Source organism: Opisthorchis viverrini (assembly GCF_000715545.1).
Source record: "Opisthorchis viverrini unplaced genomic scaffold opera_v5_574, whole genome shotgun sequence".
NCBI classification, from domain to species: Eukaryota; Metazoa; Platyhelminthes; class Trematoda; order Opisthorchiida; family Opisthorchiidae; genus Opisthorchis; species Opisthorchis viverrini.
In genome coordinates, this window is record NW_008752239.1 from 20,031 (window position 1) to 39,191 (window position 19,161).

A 19,161-nucleotide genomic window follows, 5' to 3' on the forward strand; every position below is an offset into this window, starting at 1 on the left:
TGGAAGTAGCTGTTTGTGCAGTGAAAACTACGCCAGTGAAGATAGACAGCAGAACAGTCACATTAAGCGTACAAAATGAATTGCCTGATGGTATATTGAGGCACAGGTCACTAAAACTGGAATCGCATTCAGAGTTAGCGAAATCATCGAAAAGTAGATTGTTGTGGGCAGTTCTGCTGCACAGTCAAGATACGGGTTTGTGTACGGAAATTCTAACAGAAAGACTCACAAAACAAACCCCGAGTCAAGGAGAAACTATCGGTATCAGGTAGATAAAGCGGTATTCTCATCCCAGATAATGAGAACTCATGCGGTTTTACATATTTATTGGTCTACTCATCTATGAAACACGAAGGTAGCCGAATGAAATTATGCTCATAAGGAGTGCGTTGTATCAAAGGAATAACATGATTTGAAGTGGAACTGTGGTCGGAACTAAAAAAAAACTAGCCGCACAAGACTTATCAGGTAAAGCATCTTGACCATTTACAAGCTGTCCAGTGGTTGTTTATATCATTCAGCAGCTTATTAGGCCGAATTCATTCTCAAACAATGAGCTTTTCAGTGCCAAAAATACGATATCATAGTTCGGTATGAGAAAAGTCAGGTCTGGAACAACATATCTGCTATTCACACAACAAAACCTTGAGATCAAGGTCGCTTGTCTAAGCGCTTGGAAACTTTGGATTCTTTTGGCGGTTTAAAGCGTGAAACATCCGGTAGGTCTCTTGGAAGCTTCGAGTAATCCGGTGGCACCCCAATATTCAAGTAGCCAAAAGCCTTTAGTAAAAAACACTTCTGTGGTGCTTCCTTTACGAAAATTTTGGTGTCATTGTCTGTGTCTGTGAACCATCTAGCTAGTGCTTCGTTGTTGATCTTTTCCTTCACCTGGGACGTACTTGGTTCGTACCTGTCATTTGAGTTGAAAAACAAAATGTTGGAAGATTTAGTACATTGTTATTCAACAACACCTATGACAGGTTTATGGCAATGAAATATTCTATTATTGCTCGCAGTGGTGTATGTGGCTATGGACAATAAATGAAATAAGCTAAGTGAATTCAATGATAACAGCTAAAGAATAAGGTTAATGAAAAAAAGAGTTACACCCATTTGACTTATACATTCATCTGCATACCAATTCACTTATGACGGTAGACTCATCCGAAACCCAGGTGAATCCTTTCTGATGTTCCTAAGCAATTGAATTACATCCGTGTTATACTGGGAATCCCGGATAGATTTTCACTTTGACTTAGATGCACGATTACTCCTTCTTAACAATCTATCGACGTTTGAGTCCTCTTGAAGCACATTTTGGAGCCTGACATGACTGAAGTGTTATTTAATGTTTTGCAACTCATCCACAACCCACTTTAGTCCTCAAAGCTGATTTGAAAGACAATGTCGTTCGTTTTTTGGTCTCCGGAGACCCAATCAAAGCGTCATGGTCTCCACCATGTTCTCGAAAGTGCCTAAAGTTTTGCTATAGAATTTAATCTCCATCGGAGGGTAAAACAGTTTTACCAGTTTTACCAGTGCGAGATTGAGGTGGTCCTGAATGGTTCAATTTAGCCAGGTTCTAAAACTGCTAGACAGATCTCCGTATAAAGACTTCGGATAAACGACGGTTTATTACCAGTTGTTATTTCGATGAAAGTTGTGATCCGCACCAGGTCGACGAATAACGGAGTCCGATTGGCTTTTTCCAACTGTATTAATGCGCCCAGCAATTAATTCTAGCGCAATTCAGCTTCATGGCTGCCAAAGTGGATGGGATCGAGTGTGATGAAAATAAGCAAGTTAAGCCATACTCGTTCCACACTCAAAGTAGATAATCTAACAATTCCAATCCCTAGTTTGCCTTTACAGGAATGTAAACCACGTAGTGTACTGGATCAGAGACCAAGGAATTGAATAGATTTCGGAAGATAGATTATTTGGACAAAAATTAGTCGCTTTTCAATTATGCTTGTCCACTATTCCGCGTAATATACACAAGAGTGTTGTTCGACCATACGAGACATGGGAAATTAGTTTGCAAATTTCGATTGGTAGTTAGAACATAAACGTGCGCACGCTGACTACGAGAACTAATTTATCGCGGCTATATTCAGTTGTCGACACTAACATGGCATCAATAAAATTGATGGAGCGTGACGGAAAATAGCAATGCAATCTGAGTCTGTATTCACGACAGCCAACTAGTTGCACCCAAGGAGGTGTGTCTCAAAGGACATATCAACATTATTGCATTAGGACTGTTCGTTTCTGGTCAGGATTAGAAGCATGTGATGCTATACTGTTTAATAATTTGGCATCCTGACCAACGTCATAGAAGTTTGTGAGTCGCAAGAGAGATTAACGTATATTCCGACTATTCTCACGTCCGTGCAGAACGATGCAGCCAATGAGACGTCCTTTCCATTGCTACATTGATGATGCCCGGTGTAGTTACACCAGCATCTGCTTTGTATCCTCAATGATCTCTGTTCGGCTTTGGGTTGGTTCATCTAGTAATCGAGATATCTGAAACACCCTTCGCCAGTGGGCACTGAAGATGGAATATAGGGCACTTTCGCATGCTACCCCGGATTCGGCTCGTGTCTCGCGCCTTCTTATCAAGCGTATGTGGTAGATCGCATAAGTAGGTAAACTGAAAACGATGACATGGCCACGTTAAAAGCGTGCTCCGCAGTTTCCCACGTCAATGTCGAGAATTACCGATTTCAGGTCCAACCGAAACACCATGCTGAATAGGGACGAGCGCTAGAGGTGACATAAGCGAGTGGAAAAGAGTGCTACATTGTTTGTTCAAGCGAAAAGAAATACTTATTAGAATAAAGAAGCTAGGTTGATCCACACGTGGGGAAATAGGCGATCAGTTTTCAAAAGTGGTCTTCAGGAGTAAAGATAGCAAATATAATGTAATTTGTAATACATATAGCATTGTGTCGCATATATATCGTATATAACTTCATAGATATATAGCATCCTATACTGTAATCATATTATGTATCATAACGTAAATATACTCCGATTTCCCGGACAACAACCTAAGTGAATCCTGCGATGGCCTTTGCCCTATGTACTTAGTTGGAGCGATTCGTCAAAAAAAGAAGTGAGGTACGGACTGTGTTTAGCGTTGCTTATATCCCACTGTGACTAAATATGGGCTGGCTGTCGCTGTCCACATTTGATTTGATTCTGCTTCTCAGTAGTTGTCCTTTGTGAACACAGGCGCCGGCGAAAGTTTCCATGGTGTATACATACGTTTGTCATGCATGCCAGGCCAACGCTTACAACCGGGTCGTTATGCAAATGAACTGGATAAGATGAAAAAGGACGTGACCTTGCTGCTCATAGTGGGAGGTTAACACTGTGCGTACCAGCAGCTCCCCGTTCCTCCTCTGTTGATGCGAGCGCTTTTGACATGGAAAGATGTCAACTGGCAACAATCACCTATCAGCATATTTATGCTCACTGTCCCAATAATTCGGCAGTAACTACCGCATGGTGCAAACCAGACTGAGTATCTGGGCGACAAAATTAATCTGAGATGGGTTGTTGAACTCCAGGCTTTTGGAAGATATTGCACCAGCGTATTCTTATTCCACCCCGCCAGCGAAGGAATGTGAAGCTGGTTTATTCTTTTTGAAACTTTATGGGGATTAGAACCTGACAGCTTCCAAGTAGTCGGCTGATCTCTCTGCAGTTCACTCACGGTGTGTGGTGTGGATAGCATACACGTTGGTGCGGTGCAGTGCCACCTATCTTTCAGGTACTAAGTTAGTGCTATTCGATCTGCTGGTAGCGTTTTCAACAGGGTTAGCGTTTTCGACAACGACATTTGCAAAATCAAACACAGAGTTGCGATTAACGGTGGGAGAAAGTATTTAGCATAAAATTCTAATGGTTCACTCACGGATTTATCGACGGCCGATTTCTGAGGAGCTCCTCATGGTGAAGCATCACGGGATCCCATGGAATATCTAGAAATCCTGAAATGTATTCACATAATGGGTTCTGTTGTACTCACCTGTCAGCTGCGCACGATACAATCTCCATAAATTTATGAAGAACCAGATTTTGGCCAAGTGTATTACGTTAAGTCCTGTCAGATTCGCTCACAAATTATGTTCGTGCTCTCTCGAACCCGCTCGATCTGCCCGAGAGTGACTCCAATGTAGGACAGAATTTACCTCAGGAGACCGATTCTATCGACAGCTTATCACTTTTCAGCTCTTGTTAAGGTCTGTATGTCAACGAGAACTCTAGACGTAAGCCCTCCGTAAAGTTTACGAGAAGCACACGCGCTTTTCGTCAAAGTGGACAGATGTGAGTAGCGAGAAAGAGTGAACTTCGGGACTTATATAGTCAAGTTGGAAGTGAATTATGGTTGATTACCACAAATAAAGCCGACAGAAAATGTTCTATACTAAACCTATGAGTCAGTTTTGTCCAACACCTATTCAACAGGAATGAACACTTGCAGTCCCGATGCATCGCATTTGCAGCAAGCTCGGCTTTACTGATCGAAAACGCGCACGTATTTTACACTAACCCACTCTAGAATGGATGCCCCCACATTAGTCAGCGGCTTAAACTCTAGAGCCTCGCACCACATCTTGTTTCGTAAAGGATCAAGCTTAGTTATAAATCTTAAAGTATTATTCCCTCTAGAAATAATGCAGCGCTCAGAAGAGCGTTCGACAGATGGATTATTTGGTGATTTTCGCTATTCTGGAGGATCATTGAAACAGAAACCTCGAAAACCTGAGGTTAGAAAAATACACCTTATAATGAGTGAATTGAATTTTGGGTGGTACAGGTTACATGCAGTCTCTTCTATGGATTTTCTTATCAATTGCAGCACTTCATTTACATTCGCTGCGTCTTGTCTTTGTCGAAATGCACAAAGTAATGGTGGTGCACACACTTTCGCCAACTGTCTAAGGCAACACAGGTTATGATGGTTCCCGAATAAACCAATGATACCAGTCTGATAATCTAGCAGTCATGCCTGGTGGAAAATATTCAATAGATACAATATTATTACATCGGTAATCCTCGGTTAGCAGTTAATCTCTTCGGAGAATGGGTAGACATAATTTTTGATAGTTCCTATCAAGGAGACGTGGAATGGAACAATGCCAAAATCAATAGAGGGTTTTTGGGGGAACAAGCCCAAGAAATCCGACAAGCACCGTTTTCCCTCACTTCTTTTGGGCGTTTGTAGTTTTACTGATCAAACAGCTTTATTAACCCTGTTGCCTGGCACTGTGTACTTGCATGTGAGCGTCGTGACGGAAATGGCTTTAGTATGAGACACGAACGACCCAGAATCCGGGACAACTTCAAGGGTCCAACAAGGCATTTGTAAAGATAGACTACTAGCCAGAATGAGAATATGATTCGTTATCAGTTGCCAGACTGCCTGACTGTGAAAACCAATGGGTTAACCAACAGCTCTACCGTCCCAGTCCGTTTGACGTTGACCGGTGAATCCGGGATTCCGAAGCCTAAAGCCCAAAGTGGTTTCTTGGCTGAATATTACCAGCTTGGTAGACGAGTCCGGATTCTCCAGTAGGGAAAAATTTTTCAGTGTTCGAAGCCCCGACAGGTCCTAGTGTGCTACGATGGCCAGGCACAACGACTTAACAGAAAATCTCTACATTCAGGTAAAAAAGGAAATTTTCACACAACCAGCGGGAAGCAGAACAGTATTGGTATCATCCTGGCTGCACAAAGCGTGGTCAGTTTAAAAACCCACGACAAATCCTCAGTAAGACCGAAACCCATGTTTATCTATTCGGTAGTAATTGACCGGAATAAATGCCTCAGGATAAAACCACGATCGTCAAATAATGCTATGTGAATATTGAGGTGACAAAGGCATTGTACCAGTTTAATAAATCGTTCACCGCTTTATTTTTGGGACAGAAATCTCCAGATTTACGGATGCAGTTAAAACAAAACACTAGGTCTCCTGTTTTATGTTCGTATATGAACTAGTTAAGGAAAACCTGAAATCTTCTACACCTTAACCACGACAAATTGCAAATGAGTTGCTTCGTGAACTTCATTAAGCGTATTATTTGAGGCAATCAGCATTTCCTATGTTTGGACGCCAAATACTTCATAGAAAATGCTAATTCTCATAGCAGAAAAGCTATCTAACGTGTCCTTTCTATTGAATCAAAGGGTGAAACGATTTGCATGTGATAATCACAGCAGGAGATGGGATGAGCAATTGAAGTTTCTCTTGTTTGCTTCAGCCAATGAACATCCTGCCCCACAAATGAGACGATCCATCACACCAGTGCACTTACTTGTCACCAATTTTAGTTCACGTTCCGGATTGAGTATAAGTAATTCGTAGCGAACAATAAGGCATCGTTTGGGGCCCACATTTTGACATGCTCTAGTAAGATTGATGTTTTCCAACATCCATCTGTTCAAAACATTGTGCATTTTTTCCGTTGTGTTTCGCTTAAACCTAAAAAGTCGAATGAACCAGTAAAAGTGGACAATACAGTGTAGTAGAAGGTCAATGTTGTCCAATGTATAGTATCTTCTTTAATTTCGATCTTAGATGATGAGTTCTCAGTAGTCTGCGCGATACAGTCATCAACCGTTCTACTAAAATGTGGAGTTAAAGAAGGATGATCTTAAATTGAGTTTATGGTCTCACGTCCGTAACTTGCCACCGCAGTCTGATTGCCCGGTTGTCGCCGCGCCTCCTTCTCGGGTTGCTTTGAGGGTTTCCTTAGTTACGCTTATATTATGCAGCGGTCAGTGCGGTAGTCTGCTGCATCAGTTATTTGGTGATTCTTTTGTGGAGAATGCCTGACCCAGTCCGACACACTGATTAAGCAGACAGAAGAACCTCACTATCAAGCAAGATTTAATCACAAGGTGACTTTAAACAGAGAGACTTAACTACGCAATTCCATTCAGGTGTACGTAGCTATTGTTAGTTTAGGTAACATTAGTCGGTCCACAGTGTCTTCTTAACTGAAACTAGAGGTAATCAGAGTTTCGAAATTGCGCAACCAGGAGGAGCAATTTATCTCAACCTGTGCCCCGAAAAGTACGTCTAACCCGATTCTGTATTCGCCTCAGTAGTAGGTCTTCTTATAGGTTCTCAGGTTAACGAAAAACAGATAGTTTCCTTCTGCAACAGATAACAAACAAAAAACAATAGTATCCATATCCTTCATCTGCAAACTGTGGACTTTTTCCTTTTATCGGTTGGTTGGCTTGACAAAGACTTGTCTCCATTTAAGAAATATCATCAGTAAATCTTCCACTCATGAAAATTAAATTTGATCGGAACGTTATGATCACCTACATTGGCAACAAAAACAGATGAGAACACGTTTCACTGTCGTATTTGGTCAGAACACTATTTGTTTTTAGCAGAACCCGGTATATAATAGAGAAATGGGAAATTTACATTTATGAATGGTTGTAGTGCTTTTAGTATTACTGTTTATATGTAGTCTCCATAAATTTAGCTACTCAAGTTCGTGTCCAGAACAAATGAACAGGATCATCACTCGTCGAGGATTTCATCATTGTGTCTGCAAATATGCATACGTATACATACATACATACACATAGCTACATATCATTTTGTAAAAGTTTTCCACAGTGTTGTCACTTTTGTGTCTGCCAAACCCCACAAAATCTTGAAGAAAATTTCTCTGAATTTTGGCGTTTTCAAAAAAAATAACTACAATTTGCATGGGGCAAGTTCTGAGGGCAATGAAAAGGTATAGTTAATGAAGCCTTTGTGGAGAAGCTGGCCTTAGGATACACATACATTCGTTGGCTTATGTAGGTCGTACACATAGAGTGGGGCTTCGTCGGAAGTCTTAAATAAGCTATTTAAAAAAGTGATTTACTTTGGAGAAACATGAGGACACCACATAAACCGGCACAGACCCTACAAAATACTGGTCTCTTTCCTTTATTACACAGCTTTTTGTGAACACTGGACGTCTTTTCTAGGCATTTGCTGACGTTAGGAATATAGGTATTTGCAACGTATAAAAAAAGCGAGCGTATACACCTTTAGCCGGAAAGTAGCCTTATTCTAATCCCCTGAAGCCTTTTTCCCAATCATCTCCGTCATATCAAGCACAGACTTCTGTAGGCCTATCGCCTGCAGTCGCCCACTATGAAGATAACTTGCCACCTCAAGGAATACGTATGGATTTCATATAATTTCCGTAAGAACCTAAAGCCACGTCACAGTTGAAATGATTTCTATCAAGAAGTTGCTTGTACTGTTGAAAAAAATCTCCATGGAATCTAACCATATTTGACTTATTAACTAGTCAGAACCTATTTGATAATTTACTCTTTTAAATTGTAATCACTTATGACAGATATTCCAAGCATTCTTTTGAGGTGACTGTAATTCTTCAATTGTTTGCTAATTCTCAGTTTATTATCCTGTATTGACCACTTGCAAAATGACTTAAATTGACAGATATAAATGATACTTTAGACGTAATGTACTCCAGCCGATTAGTCGCACGTACGCAAAAAGGAAGCTACGCTCAATTGTGGAGAGCATAAAGTCGATACTGTGAAATGTCATTGTTGATGCTTTTATGTAACCCGTTCATTTTTGCCTGACGTAGGCATGGCCGTGCTTTGTTTGCATGGAAACTATATGGTAGATTTACGCTAGTTTGTTCATTCTGCATGAAACCTGCTGCAATTAGTTACTTTCAGCGACCCAACACTAGTTTGAGATCAAGCGCGAGGTAAATAACACTAAATTTCCAATTAATAGTCGACATTGTTCAAAGTATCACTCGTCCTTAAAAGCAAGGGGTTCTTCCTTCTGCAGGGAAACACATCTAGAAAAAAACACGTGAATGAAGGTGGCACAGAAGGAGGAAAGGCGCGGGTTCTTCTTCACGCCGCAATGTGTTCAGTAGTGTGGAACTTTGGTGGTCCTAGTGCACATCTTCGGTTACCCAAACTCGATGCAATACGATGAATCGGAACTGCTTCATCTATTGTCCAACAAATTTTGCCGCCAGTTCCTTTTGTTTATTCAACTCATCAATATGGCCGCTAGAGCCTAGCATAAAATGTTGCACAGGTAAAAAGAATAACAAGGGGAATGTGCCAACCACTCTATTTATTGCATTAAGTATCTGCAAACTTGCAAGTGTCCTTCATTATGACGTATTTGGTTCGAACATATGTTCCCTAGCTTTAGTGCTTCTGTTTTCTGTGGGATGATCAACTTGGTGACTCGACCGCCACAAAATACCCCATATTTTTTCTGCTTATCGTATATCCTGAAGCCTAATGTCAAGCTTGAAACAATGGCTCCGGTGACTTCGATAATTTCAGTGCCAAGAAGTAATCTCAGAAGAATATTATGTGCATGTACCTGGCAAATGCTGTATAGCATATTGACGAGTATTTATTTTAAAGTAATTGTCATTTTGCACTCTCTCAAAATATGTAGCAGGGCTGTAAGCAACCACCAATGATTCCGCCCAGTAAACCAATGAGAGAAGTCAGTATATACTGAATCTGAGGTGGTCTTGGAGACTCAATGGGACAGTAGTCCTGTCACATACATGAGCAATTATCAACCCAATCAGAGTTGATAAGTGCTTTTATACGGTGGTTATTGTGCAAAATAGAGAACCTAGTCAAAGTTATACGTTTTGTTTGAGGAATTGCAACTTTAGTTGCCCAAATTAGAATCACTTATAAGGGTCTGTGTGGTATATTTGAACATACTGTGACGTTTACGACAAAACTTGTGCAAAATCTCATAAATTCTGCTTGTACCCAGGGTTACGGTGGACCCCTCAGGTGTGCAGTAAGAAGAGGTACAAAGGCTTTCAGTTGGACCGCTTTGTCCGCCAATAGCACGCATTACCAATTCTGCAACTAGCACGATGAGTTCCATTCTTTGTGCTTTTGTAACAGTCATTTTCAAGTCCATGACACACTGGCTTGAAATTTATCAAATCCTTTATGTTTACGGAGCCTCAGGGAAATTTAACCAAGTGCTGTCAAGTGCGGTGAGGTTCACAATCAACTCCGAACCTTCTTTAAACGTGACATTTAGATAAGTTTGTTTCATTGCTCTTCAACTGCGTAGTTTTTAAAGATAGTGGGTTCTTTCAAGATAGATTTTCACCCTTTCAAACTATTCTACTACTTTTTCAAACTGGTACAGCCAAGGAAAAACACAACCTATCACTCTATTGCAAGCTCATGACCAAATGATCCATCTTTATTTTCGGCAAATGAAAATTTAAAGCACTTTCCAAATTACTCTGCAAGTCAACTTTAAGCGCGCAAAGGTTGGTCCAGTTGACCGGAAGGACACATTTGCCATCTCATGTGCGATCAAAACTAACCTTTTATTAGAAACTGCAACTGCTCGTCCATCTCTCAACATGATTATGAATTTGGAGTCGGGGAATAATGTTGCCAGGTACTCAGTGTAGAGAAGCACCTCCGGTCGCTTGTAACACAAGATATTCGCCGGTGGTCCCATTTCCTCAACAATATATCGAATGTATTTGGAAATCGCTGAATCAAGTAGAGTTGGATAGATCCCAGCTTGTCGCGACCAGTTCATATGAAACCGAGGCATGCTGTGCCGAAAATCCAGTACGGGCTTTATAACCATGCCTTCCGGTCCACAACGGATCCATGGATGCACATCTAATAGGACGCGCATCAATGTTGTTCCTTCGAGGTAAAATCGGAAGTACACAGACTTAGAGAATCGATGCCTCCTCATTAGACGCATGATGGGAACAAAATGTTATAAGGGTCCTCTCGTGTCTTTAACAATTGTAGATGAGCGAATGTCAGTGGACAGGATTTACTCCGAGTTAGATCTTATTCCTCTGGCTCTCATTCCAAGGTCACGATATTCGTAGTAGTTTTCAAGGCACCCTAGAAATCCCTTATTTTTCTCAGTTCGGTTCCGAATGGACTTGGAATTTACTGTGTGTAGTTTGATGTGGCATCAGCTTCCAATCAAGCACACTATTCATTGATGAAGTATTATCCCAGCGACTCTGGTTATCTAGCACATTCTTTTGCCGATTACCTGTCTCTATCTTAACCCTAAATTCGTATTCCTAGCTGAACACGTATGATAAAGTTATACTAATTGCTCAAAATTTCGGAGAACGTCAACTTGAGTCTTGGACAGGCTACTTTGTAATGTCGGAGATGTAGCTTTTGTGATGTTGCTTATGACCACGAACCCCACCAGCAAACAACGAGGTCCGTGTTCATTGGATTTACTGGTGCATTTGCTCGGTAGCCTAATTCTGTGTTTGGATTTATATTGTCACATTGTTTGAATTAATAAACTTCCCTTCAATGACATTGACCTCCTGCGCGCCAGAGTTTCTCGCATAGTTGTACGGTGCTAGTTACTTCCAAAACGCGTACAACTTCTCGTAACAACAGTTGGATACATTCCTTTCATAGTTATTCATGTAAAGTGAATTTAATTTTCGGATAAACCAGCACACTTTGACGTGGACATTGTTTAACACTGGATTGAAGCGAAGTTTAACAATCGAAATAAGCAAAATCTATATCTTGGGTTAACATGCAAAACACGTAGTCATATTCTTGGGGAGAGTTCGGTGTATAGCGAGTTATTCAACAAATTTGCTTTGTATTTTGGCACGGTTCACTGGTTGCGCACCAATATACGGACAGTTTTTCATCAAGCAGTGTTTGATACACAATCATGAACACAGTGACAGACCTCAACCGTTGTACAACTGAGGTAGGAAAACTGCGACACAAATCGTAACGAACTGAATGTGGGACTTTTCTGCCCTACTTAGACATATCTGAAGCACTTTGTTGTGATTGTCTTGAAACATTCGAAATCAAGTCTATATCCCCAAGAGCTGCTGAATCAAATGTAGCAAACGTTGGTAAGTAACTGATCCACCTTAACCTATCGTTTGGTAAGCACTGATCCACCTTAACCTATCGTGCAGCAGCGACATTCTCGTAGACAGTCAAGCGTCGCACTTCCTACCATTTACAACGAACGTCAACGTTATAATCATGGTCAACTACAAAATCATTGTCGATTTCAGCTTCAAAATGCAGACTTCACACAAAGAGTGCACTTTTATATTCTTTTGCGTGCTCATATAAGGTGGAATATTTCGCCCTACAAAGCAAGTTGGCCACAAGAGTACCCCTCATGTCGGATTGGGGTAGACCCATTATGAGGGTCACAGTCTAATCACATACTGTATCTTTACCCCTGATGATGTGTCGCAAGTCATATTCAGAATCCTCATGACCGCCACCATTGTTCTCGGGATGTTGGCGAGTTATAGTCGAGTGAATCTCAATAGGGCAAATCGGCCCATTGCTGTGTTATCAAAAGCAGTTGGAACAAAATTTTGGGATCTCGCTGTCAAACTGGCAAATTCAGCGGATACCCGGACCATTCCGTGTCACTTAGGCGCGACCTTATTTTTGTACCAATTATTTATGCTTGTTGATCCCCGTCTTTCAAACACCTGGTCAGTAATGAGGACTCTTTAAGATACCGTTATCGTACTGCTAAACATGTACTGGCCGACAACAGTATAAAGTTATTTAGTCAAATACACTTATCCCTAATACAGAAAACACCCACAGGTCAAACAAAATCTGTCTTCTGAATTCACTCATACATTGTTCAATAACCACATCTGAAAAGAAATTTCAGCTCTCAAGAATGACTCAGAGGAATCTTTGAATAGATTTTCGTCTTCTTGTAGTCGCTCCGCCTGTCCAACCTTTTGAGCTGACACTGAGGTGACAATATCAGTGTCAGGCGTCCTTCTCACATTGGCAAATGTTTTATTCCAGTCACATCTTTCAGTTCGTTTTAGTAACTAATTATAACCGCACTGTTCACTTGGAACGATATGACCCCAAATGACTCTCCAGCTCTCTAATTACACTTCAACAGGGTTTATTTAAAGTATTTCCTGTTCAGATTCACCAGAAGTTTTCCGGTAACTACCGAAACCAAACGCACAAGGCTGCAGTTTGAATGATCGCCAACAGAAACCCAGTCGCGCACGTACGTTGACGTGCACATCAGTTATTACTTTGTTTCTCAGGTACTCCCCACTAACCGAGGGTGTTAAGTGACAATAACTCAAAAGCATCAAAGGCAAAATGCTGTAGGACTGGACAGGATATTGATAGTCCCTTCAGCAGTCTGCTTGTGAATATAACGGCTATCTTGGTGTTCGGAAACTGAAAGAAAAAAACCATATCTGGATAGTTTTTGTGACAAGAACAAACCGCGGTATTTGGGACTGGCATGAATCGCTTTTAGGAAGAGTCATTGAGAAATGATTGCTTTTGCTTAACAATCCTCACTGCTACCTTTAGCACATCAATCCAATTTTTGCTGAGTCCTTTTAAACTATTGGACCATTCTGCACACATGAACGAAAGTCTTTCAGTTATTCAGTGACCAAGTCGTATTTAGAGGCTCGGAAAGACCAGCAAGAAGTGAAATTTGACATTTTATTCGTATAGTTAGTCACGTGGCGCCACCGTTGGATCTAAAGACTAAATGGAAGCATTCGAACCATCCTGCACAACAAAACAAATGTATGGCAGACGATCATACAGAATAGCTTTCTGAGTAGTTGCAGAGTAGAGCATAAGTCAATGGTAATTTGAAATTCCATCACTTTAACCAGTTTATGGAGTGTGAAGCAGTGGTCCTTACTACTGTAAACCCGAAGACCCTATAAAATTCCCCGCCACGAAGAATATATGCATTTCCAATAAACGACGCGCAATAACTTGCTATTTTTTTCGGGTTCTACCGGTCAGCATTACTTTGATTCTTACCGTTGCGTGTTAACTTATATTGTCTTGTGGATCGTTTTAAAGTTTAGTTAGGTGAAGCAAGGCACCTTTAGTTTTTGGTGCCCATGGAATTGGAGTGAATGGTCATTGCATGGTTAATATTCACTGCTCAACTAAAGAAAAAGCGCATCAAAAAACCCATCGAAAATTTGTTCCAAATAATTAACTTAAGGTTTAAGTCTAGCGAGTATATGATGCTCTTCAGGTCAGTCACCACCATACACAATGAAAGCTCCCCATTTAGCTGATGTTTCGGTACCTCACTGTGTTAAATTAATGGAGGGCCAAGGTGATTGTGTCCGTAATTTAAACGGCCACTTACCAGACCTGGATACACCACCAACGAATATGATTGGTGAATGTCTCTGCTCAGTGTTGTCGGTCATTTTCAGGGGTTTCCATTCGAATACCGGTTCGTCTATTATTCTAAATCCGAGTAGAAGCAGGAATACAACAAACAACAATGTGAAGGCAGTGCATCTCCACCTCCTTAGTTCTGAAAAGGTAATGTACGTAAATATTAGTTTACCAGAGTTCGAGATATGGCATCCCTGGTAAAAATTTTGCACAGCTGACATAAACGGGGAAAAAACGGAGGGGAAGAAGGCCAAACTCGGAAGTCTCTAAAACTACAAAGAAAGCGGACACTACTGATCTGACTGTAGTATCGAGAGCCATTTGAATGCACAGATCGGATTACTGCTTGGAGCTATACAGATATGGGCGACGTAGTTTCGATATGCCGATTATTTATCCATAAGTAGTTCTGTCGGATTCAACACAAAATTTAGTGCACCAGCAGCAAACAAATTCAGAATAGCCCCCCTGGGTCAGAAAGTGACACCGAGTTTGTCAATAAGAACATTACAATTAGATGGACATGTACGTTTTAGATGGAGGACTTTTCTAAAAGCTAAGAATTCCATGGGTGAAAACAAACTCAACCAAAGGGGCGAAAATTAAGGTTTCTCGGGATCACTCGCAAACTGCTTCTTTCAAAACCAGTTGCACAGAGATTACGCTAACCAATCACAATAGTAAACATTTGACATAAGCCAGATGACTGATGAATTGGAACCCATGAAACAATTGCTTGCAGTGTTTAGCCGGGCAAGCCCAGTGAAAAACAACTGTTAGCTGGTACGGGGCTTAAAACAGTTGTTCTCCATTACTGGTATACGGTATACTGAGTAGCAATACATCACGTTTACGAAATCTAGAGGTGCGATACTAAGATAGAGCTGGGCACAAAACAAGCTGCGGTTTTTCGGTACTCCCACGTTCCAAAAGTTGTATTATGGAAAAAATTGCTTTCGGTAGGATCTTACTTGACAAGTGCAGTTATAGCTGTGAACGAGCGTTAGAATGTCGTCCAAAAGTGTTGAAATTCACGCGCATTATAGTTATATCTTATCGAACGTGACTTTTACGGTGACATAAAGGGGGTTAATATAATTTACTTACGATCGCTCTGGTTGTTGTCAAAACGTATTTTGACGCATTACCAAAAGCGATTGAGTGGCGACCAATAAATTACGCCCAACGATTCGACCGAGAAATTTCGTTAGACCCTAAACTGTTTGTCGACATCAAGCTGCCTATCAAAGTCAACAGAACTACCGAATCGTCTATCTGAAGACTGAAGCATTGTGCTTCGCAGCCTAGGATTTCCTTCGGTGATAACAAAAGGTAAGGAAAAGGCACCGGTTTACGTCCCTTTGGCTAGCCTTTCTTGTGTTTTCGAATGTGGCGCAAATTACGTCGGTCGTACGACTAAGTGCCTGACTCAGAGAGTGGCTGGGCATTTGTCATTAGCAGGTCACTCGAAGACAAGCACTTGACATGCACAATTATTGAGTCGATACAGACCACCATATCAAGCCGGCGGAGTCGTTCAACGTGATCTATTGACTGCCGCCCGAATTTTCCAAAGTAATCGAGTAAAGCACACTCTCAGCGACTGAAGTGATTGCTAGTAGATAATGTACTCGGAAACGTCACTTGAAAGTATTGATGGTGTCCTGGCCAATTAATCATTCCTCTCCAACTAGTTCCAACTTACTGGAGTAACTAAATTCATGCTTCAACAAATTCAGACAGCATGTTTTCACTCCCATGTATCATGTTTTATTCATAGCTATAAATGTGCTTGCCAGTTGAGTACCTAGCAAGACCACAGTTTGTCTCCTGCCCTTCAAAGAAAGGCGGCAGCACTCGCCTCAGTTTTGCTGAGCATGGATTTTTAGTTTCGACGAATACATATACGTTTGTTTTTGGGGTATGCATTCAACAGAATGGAGTTACCCCTGATGAGGTCCTTCACTAACACACAAAAAACAATAATTCACATTCTCCTGAGTCTCACTGAAAATCTATTTGCGATAGGGAGCTAAGCAAGCTTGTTACCAAATATTTTAACTCACCACGCATGGCTTCATTCATCGCTGCGCACATAGGTGCCCAAAACCAAAAGCGTGTGCCTTTTCATGTAGTATTTATACATGTTACGAACACATTGCGCACTATACTGATACGGGTTTGATGTGTTAGTCAAAACGTTTGAATCTTGTGCGTGTGGTGTACCTGCCTGAAAGTCAGTCAAAATGCGTACCTGTTGGTTGGGTGCAGCTGCATTTAACCACAGTATGCATGATTCCTGAGTAATAAGACCAATGAAAGTCAGTACAAATAGATAGTTGTATAATCAGAGTGTGAATTTTTAGCAATCGCAAATGGGAAGTTCGGATGAGTGGTGGAAACGCACTACAAGAACGAGTCAAGACTACCAGAACCACAAATCGATAACAATAAGTTATATGTTTAGGGGAGCAAACGCACCGTAAAGCACCATGATGCAACCGCTGATACTTCTTATTTTTTGTGCAGTTGCTCATCAGCAGCTGAGAGCTGATCACTGAAATAATATTGATCATTTGGCTACACATTATGTGGTCTACTTTACTGATGTCAGAGAAATACATTCATTTGCGAAAAGTGGTTCTGCAGGTGACTCACCTGGAACTCAGTTGAACCCCTCATTTATGTTTAATAGCAACGGTCTGTACTGCACCAGGCCGCGTCATGCCTCAGTTGGTCCAAGAAGAGCACAAATTTGACGGAAACTTGTGGACTGCGCTTACCTGATGTGCCCCAAGAAGGGCAAAACCGGTCGTGCGCTGTTGAAAAATGTTCAGCAACCTTATGAGTGGTGTAATACGTCCATAATTGATAGCCTATTTTGACCTAAAGTAGTACCATACTTGAACCCATGTGAGTCACAAGTGGCTGGCTCTGACCAGCCCATGAGCCCACTTACCGCTTTTTCGTTTGTCGGTCATCAGACCTCCTTCTATTAGTGTGAACGAAGTGTATTAGCTGGACAGCCTATGGTCAGAAGGGACTCTCGCTTCTCGAAATTTATAGTACCAGAGCGATTTTAAAAAAATCGAGTTAGACAAAAATGGCACGGTTTGGTGATTCGCACAAACACGAGCTGACTTTCACAACACAAACCATATATCCTTGCCTACTAGCTGTCTTCATTGTGTGACACTGGTGCGACCTACGACGAGAACAACCAAAAATCATTACCTTTTTATCCATCACAAAAATCAATGAAACCGGTCTGTTTTGTTCCAAGAAACTGATTGCCCAACTCTGACCGCCACCCCAATTTGGATGCCAACTGGCGTGTAATGCATACTGGGTTGTTCTGATAGAAGCTGTCTTCAAAGGGAACAACGACTACTCAACGTTGACCCCCAATATTTAGTCAACTTTTAGTAGGCATGCTCCTAAACGTAGCAAACGCACAAAGGTCAACCGGAAACTTGCTGACACACCGGCACGTGCAAGACCGTGGCCAAGCCAGGGTTAACCAAATGGCTGAAAAGTGATCTGCGTTTTACGTAATGCACTACTCATAAGGTTGCTAAAAGTTCTTCGACTGACCACGACTGGTTTCGCCCTTCTTGGGGCTCATCAGATAGGTGCAGTACCCGAGTTTCCATAAACCTTATATTCTATTTGTGATTTAAATGCACGAAAGTAGCGAAATGCACTCACATTCAGTTGCTTAAAAACACCATTAACGGGAGATTCAGTCGTGTTCCATTTGTTTGCAAATGAGTGTATTTCGCTGGCCTGTATCATGCTTGACTATCTAGTTAGTTTGCCCGGAAGCCATTCACCACCCGTCGGAGCTATATCATCCATGCGATTTTTATAACAGAGGAAGACACTGTATCAATGGTTGCACGAAGGTAATGATTGGAGTGTATTAATCTACCTGTTTCTAGCCGGAACTAATCTTCGAATACGAGTGGCAGTTTGGTTGGGCTTCTGGTTCGAGTGATTGGTTTCGATGTGACGTGTGAGCTCAGTTAGTCCTGTCTTACAGCGTTTGCTGTCTCCGTGCGAATTGTGCCCTTCACCTGTCCGCATTCCCTGCTCGGATTTTTGCTACTATGAACATAGAAAATAAGTTTCCTTCGGCAACCATGCAAACAGCTGTTTGACCGCTTGGTTTGGTCTCCCTTGTTCGACACTGTTTTCTAGCTTAGCAAACCAATTCCCCCAACAGAGTACCACGGGAAAAAGTGGGCCTGCTTCCAGCTTCTTGGGGTTGATACACTATTTTTCGGCTAGCACCCACACTCACACTGTTCTGAATTTTCTAGTCGAGTGTCCCAGACTTGGGAGTGCACTCATGCAGTATAAAAGCTGACCGGCCAGATCTACCCACCTTTTTGTAATACAGCTGTCTCTGTCTTGAGGGAGCACGTCACAGAGGAGTTTACCAATAGGTCAACCCTTCCTATGAGACGATCTGTCGAAAGCAGAACAATGATGAATTTCTTCTCTTCTAGAACCGAACGTGTTGCCTTGGTTCCACGTTTTCTCGCATCACAGTGGAGGTGCGTTTTGCATCCCAAAGAACACCACAAAACGAACGATTTTAACTGGTCTCAATAGTGCAGACATCGTAGGACCAACAGAGTAATCTTTGGCTTCTTTTAATCAAGCCGGTTGTTTCCGCATAGTCCTTTACCGCTTTCCTGCCTATGCTTGTCACAGATCAGACGTTATCTACCCTCGGTTTTTGGAAGCAGTACCATTCAGTAAGTTTTCTCAAGCGGGACGTCTTCAAAAGGTGATCGTGCATAGAACGCAGAGTTTTGCCGAAAAACCGCGAATAGCATCCGTGACTCGCTTCGAAGATAAGCAACCGCGCACTGA

At 41.6% G+C, this 19,161-nt stretch overlaps 1 protein-coding gene across 1 annotated transcript; it reads right to left on the bottom strand.

Annotated features, from left to right (window-relative positions):
• Nucleotides 1–654: 654 nt before the first annotated feature.
• On the bottom strand, nucleotides 655–14,417 carry T265_15531 (hypothetical protein; the record flags this gene model as incomplete). The annotated part of the gene is made up of 5 exons (XM_009178521.1): nucleotides 655–910; nucleotides 3,926–4,001; nucleotides 6,333–6,499; nucleotides 10,410–10,746; nucleotides 14,246–14,417. Coding segments are annotated over 5 exons (1,008 nt in total), but the record flags the coding sequence as incomplete, so codon positions are not given.
• Nucleotides 14,418–19,161: the final 4,744 nt, after the last annotated feature.